We start from the raw sequence: 6000 nt of genomic DNA on the forward strand, positions 1-6000 counted from the left end.
CACATCATATCTAATACAACCAGGCTGATGGCTGACACCAAAATACATCATGCTATGCGGTGTCCACTGCCGAGTCAGCTGCTTGCTCAGGATCAGGGGCCCAGCACCACATACTGGGAGTTCACTGGTTAACCAGTGTAAAGGTTGAGAAGTCAGCTTGTATGCAGGTCCACATAATATCTCCATCCTTCCATTTTCTTTCCCCCTTATCTTTTTCAGGGTCACAGGGGGACTGGAGCCTTTCCCAGAATGCATTAGGCAAGGTGCAGTGTGTTCTCCTGAAAGGTCACCGCAATACATAAGTAACTGAATAATGGGAGCCGGAGACCACAAACTCTGGAGGCATTTACAAGCCTTCAGCACAATCCTTCGTCCATGCATAAGCAAATAACGCCGGCTGTATGTTTAAACTGAAAGAAAACGACACACAAAAGACTCTCTTTTGATTTCTCTCCAGACTGCGACGCCACGGACAGCGAGCATCGCTCAGGCTAGAGCACGACTTTTGGACTCGAACCAAAGCAGATGAGCCGCCAGCTCTCGGTTGCATTTTCCCCTCCACGTTCAACTGATGTTACTTTAACTCTGGGGCTTCCAAACTTTTTCATGTCAAGCACCTTAATTCGAAAACGTTGGTTTAACAGCAGTTACACCCGGCTGCTGTTGGGATTTCACTGCAGGTGATGAGACAGCAGAACGGAGGGTGAGACCTCTTACTGGAAGTCGTCTCACACGGTCTTTCCGTGCTACAGTAACTTCCAGTCAGCGAAGTCGCAGTGGAATTAAACAATCCCTCATTGAGCTCGGAACCTGGAATGTCCCTTCGTACATTACTGTGATATACTGTAGAGGGTATGAGAGCTGTGCTGGAAACAGTATCAGCAGTAGTGGTGGTGATGACATAAATAGACAAAAGGAGCTTCATTTATGATCAAAAGAACGTTTTACTATAAATATTTTTCTTTTGATTTCAAACAAATGATGTAGCCCAACAAATTCCAACATGTATTTTCATTTTCAAAAATGATAACCAGGACACTTAACATTGGGCCAAACAGTAAGAAACAGCACATAAAATATACACCATTGTGGGGACTTTGGTCGTTACTGTACGTGCTGTTTTTTTTTTTTTTTGTCGAAATATAGTAAAAGGCAGTTTGTTCAACTGCAGCAGGCCTGTTTGTAAAGGATGATTGTCAATAGATGTGCATACAGGGTCAATAGATAGATCGCAGATGTAAAGGGAGGGGTCAGGTGAACTTTTATCCCCTTTAATTCCCCCAAGTAGAGCAGCCTTGCAAACCGCGGTGGACTTGTGCGTTCACATTGCTTTTTTCTCCAGATACGGCAACAAATATATAAATAGCAATTTCGTAGCATTTCATTACAAAGCGCGAGCCTGAAAATACAATTAAGGAAAAATAAATATAATCTGACATCATTCTGGATCGAGGCTGAAGTCATTTGCCAGATGTGTTGTTGAGGACGTTCTGAACAATGCAAATGTATATTTACAAATACATCCTTGCAAACACAATAACCACCGGCACCGTAGTCCGACATCGTCCGTAACAATTGCGAGACGAGCACGCGCCGCTGCATCTTGAACGCATGCATTCTCTATTCACATGAACGAGAAGTGACTTACCCAGAAACAAAGAGCAGAATATTGCAGACATCACGGCTGGAAATCCCATATGCAACGGAGCTGGAAACAATGCGCTCAGACTGCCTTCAAACGCATTCGGCTGACCGAAGCGGCACCATCGGCGAATAGAGGAGCGAAATCAGAGGAAATAAATCTTCAGAGAGCATATAAGAGTCCAAGGACACTATATGTTGAACACGCCCGACATATCTATATCTAAGCCTCCCAAGGACCAGAGCAAGAAACGTGGCTCTTCCTCCTCATCGTCAGTTTCAGGCTCTTGGCGTCAAATCAAAGTTCCCTGGCTGTCTGGCTCTGGCGTGGGACGTGTTGTCTCCGGGTCCCCTCTGTCTCCTCCTCAGCAGTCTCTCCTCCTTTCCTCCTCCGCTGCACAAAATGCCAAAGAGGAGGAGGTGGAGGAGGAGGGTGAATAGGTGGATGATGAGGGGATGCTGAAGGATGGAGACCTCTAGAGTCTGAAGTTCTCTTATACAGCCCGAGCATCCTGCAACAAAACTAAAAGGCTTGTTGAGAGGATGCTCTCTTGTTAGGTGGGAGCTGATTTCATTGACATGAATGGAATTATTGTTGCTATTAATGGACATCTTGTTATGAGCGAATGCGGATAACAGGGTTTATAGTGAGTCTTTGGGACTATTTTATCCTAAATATGGCCATATTAGTATTAGAGGAGTGTTATGTTAAGGTATTTTGCAATCTGATCACATGACACTATGACATTGCTTTACCATTACACATGATTCTAACGGTGCGCTGTACTTTTTTGGGCTGAAATTATCAATCGTTAATCGATGAGTTGACAGAAAATGAATTAGCAAACTACTTTTATTTGTATTGATTAATCGCTGAAATAGTCTTTGAAGTGAAAAATCATAACCCTTATAATTTCAAAATGTCAAGATTTTGCTGCCTTGCTTTGCCTCGTGTGATTCTAAAGTGAAGTGAAGGATTTGTTATCCCCTTGGGCTCTGCATTATGTTCGTTTGACATTTAATGCACCAAATTATTAATAAATGAATCCAGGAAATCCTCTGCAGATTCATTGATAATCAATATAGCTGATATTCGTGGACCTAGTATTTTTGTGTATTTGTATTACTCATGGTAATAAAGACTACAGATATATTTATTTGTATCTGTTTTGTTTTTCAGATTTTTTGAAGGACTTCAACTGTCAGGCTAATCTGGAATGATTTCACGTCAGCATGACCTTAATTCAAAAGCATGACGTTAAAAAACGCGACGCATTTTCTCGGCTATTTATACGTTGCAGGCTGTGATGACGCATCGTGATCAAAGGCACGTTAAAGATCTGTTTTGAACCGGAAGGCATGTTTCTGCTCGCTTACCATTTTTTATTTGTCGACCAGCTTCTCAATTTTGGAATTATTCTACCAATCGCTTCAAAGCTGCCACACAAAAATGAATCCCATCACTGGATTTGAGGAAGATATGTTGCAAGTGCAGCATGGACTAAAAGCAGCAAGGGGGAGTTCTGCTGTCTGTTGATGGCTGCTATCAGACCTTGAGACAAATTAATCCCCCCTTGTCTGCGTATCAACAATATACAGAAATAACAAAAGGATTTTCACTCGCCAGTGGCCCCTCTCTCTCTCTCTCTCTCTCTCTCTCTCTCTCTCTCTCTCTTCCCCTTGAGTGGCCTGCTCTTCAGCACCAGCCCTCCTCCTTTCCTTTCCGTTCCAATAACTAGATAGCTTGAAAACACACACACACACACACACACACACACACACACACACACACACACACGCACCCCATCTCCCCTTTCCTCCCCGTTCTCATTGCAGACACAAAGAAACACATGTAAGCAGAGAGCAGTTGATGAGACACAGCGAGGGAGGCGACACATGTACATTTTTCCACGACTTGCCAGATAATAATGACACTCGTCTGCGTCTGTTCCCTCTTCGCTTGTGTTGCTGTGTTTACCTTTTGTGTTTCCAGCTGAATATAAAAAGGTCACGGTCTCATTGCAACTCATCTTCTGCAGAAGTCTGTGTTCTGCAGGAGCCAGCGCAGTGGAGTAAAGTACAAAAAGAAAAAACTACTCCAAACTGCTGCAAAATCAGCTGTCAAGCTATGATGGATGGCTGCTGGTAACAGACATGTTTGCCCCCGCAATCACCACAGTCCTACAGTAATCGGAGTTCTGATAGAAGCCCTTGATTGAAAACACACCTGATGGCCAACATATATTACAGCTATGTTCAATCCCACCACCCCCAAAGCAGGCTGCTCTGCAGCACCATGCGGTCTGGATAGAGGGGTAGAGTATGCAGCTGTTCAATGCATTACATCGCACTGAGGTTCATCATGATCGCACCTTTAAAAGAGGACCTCACTTAAGGGATGACAACTCAACATAAAAGATGGGGCAGACCCACGGTTGATAGTGGTGAGTCTGCGATGTGTTACTTGTCTCACCAGCAGTGATGGTGCCATGGGAGGAAAGCTGTCTGCGTTTGGTGGCTTGGCCTTGGTGCATGATATAGCACCCCAATGCAGATGGCCTCACAGATGGTTGATATTTATACCACGGGGCCTTGAAAAGTCACTAGTGTGGAAAGTGCTCTTTCTCCCTGATTAGTTTCACATCACCAAGAACACAGCAATCTCCACAGACCCCCTTCTCACTGCACTGAGAACATATGACCGGTTGTAAGAATGATTATGATGACATATTAGCAGAGATATAGTGATTTAGAATACATATAATTCACTGTGTGGGCTGCCCCTGTTTGAGGTGGCGATGTCCCACCGCCCTTTTCTTCTCTTCAACGCATGAAAACGTAATCCTCCTAAGTGCAAGTTCCATGATTTTTTAAAAATCTTCCAGACCCAACACGGCTTGCATTTTAGCTGGGAGCACTCTTGACTTATGTACTTTAAGTGGATTTGCAATTTAAATTTGGGCAACAAGACGCTCCTCAGACCTCCTGGCGGAGATGGAGCGCCTCAGTGAGAGTGTTCCCATCCGCCAGAACAGCTGTATCTCCCTCACCGTGACATCACGGGGACGTGTTCATGTTTTGTTGACGCGCGGGACGACACCCTGCAAACACACACGAGCAGGCTGGGATGCCTGGATTTGGCCCCTACTCTCTCCTGACCTCGGGGAATGAGAAAAGTGGAGAGTTAAAAGGATTCCTGAGTAACAATATGGATGTAGGGGGAAAAAAGAAGAAAAAAACTCTTTTGTTTAGGCCTCTCTATTTTTAGCAGCCACTGTGATGCTTCACCCGTAGTGTTTCACGGCTCGCAGATCCTTTATAATTTAATGAGGGAGAAGGCGGCCCTCGGAGATTTACGGTGAGCGTCTCAAGGCGGCATTGGCCACTCGGCTTATTGATCCAAATCTGATGTTTGTTTATGGTCAGTAAAACTCTTTCCCTCCGGTACCACGCAAGCCCACCATAGAGACATTTAAATTGTCAGCTCATTCTAAAGCCAATAAAACAAATGCACTCCAGGTCAATGTTCATTATTTCAGTCTCTCTTTAAACATATATAGCCACTCCTGATAGCCGGTCAGAGACGTGTTAAACCGCAGTACCATGTAGTGTAGAGACCTCAGCCATGTAGTGTAAAGAGCCTACTGAGACGACTGTAAACGGCTTCTTTCCTTCTCCTGTGCACATACGCCTTTTACACAGTGGCTGGTTTGTTGATCTACAGAATCAATTCAGTTCTCAGTCCAACAAGCACATGACACATTCTGTTTTACTGTATTCAGCATATTTACAGTACATATAACCTGGGGTAAAAGGGAAAGAGTCAAGACTATTTCCCATCGTCTCCTCTGCGAGCTTTCCTTGTACTGTAAAGCCCAGTGAGTTCAAAAGTGGATGTTCCTCCTCAATTTATTTATGAGCCTTTCACGGGAAACATGACGCAGAGAAGGATAGAGTTTAAAAACATGTTATCATGCTCTAATTAAAGGGCGAGGCAGACGACTGCATCAAATCCAGTGGCCCGGCAGCAAACGCAGTTTAATTTGAAGTCTGTTCGTCTGTGGTGAATAGGTACATGAATCAGCTGAGAGGGAATGATGGAATGAATGAATTCATCAACCATAGCAGGAGTGAATGGCTGCATGAACCAAGCACACATGATGGTGTCATTTGGTAGAGTGAAATATAACTGATTGTTGTTTATTTTAAAGCACACCACTTTGTCTTTGTGGGGAAAAAAGTAATGATGTTAAATTGTTGCTTGAGCCTTTTCATGATAAACAGATCAATCACGTTTGAATATCATTTCCACCACATTGTACGCCGCATTAGAATTTGTTTTCCTCAAAGCTGGCAATT

The 6000-nt window shown here is 43.9% G+C and overlaps 1 protein-coding gene across 1 annotated transcript in view; it reads right to left on the reverse strand.

The window, feature by feature from the left end:
• clmpb (CXADR like membrane protein b) overlaps window positions 1-1717 on the reverse strand; it is a gene marked incomplete at its 3' end in the record, with an annotated part of 59000 nt that extends 57283 nt beyond the window's left edge. Inside the window, exon 1 of the mRNA XM_079225331.1 lies at window positions 1649-1717. Within this exon, the coding sequence (XP_079081457.1) occupies window positions 1649-1697 (49 nt within the window). The 5' untranslated portion in view covers window positions 1698-1717. The remainder of the gene's footprint in view (window positions 1-1648) is intronic.
• Window positions 1718-6000: the final 4283 nt, after the last annotated feature.

The sequence above is a fragment of the Taurulus bubalis genome (genome assembly GCF_910589615.1).
Source record: "Taurulus bubalis genome assembly, chromosome: 10".
Classification (NCBI taxonomy): Eukaryota; Metazoa; Chordata; class Actinopteri; order Perciformes; family Cottidae; genus Taurulus; species Taurulus bubalis.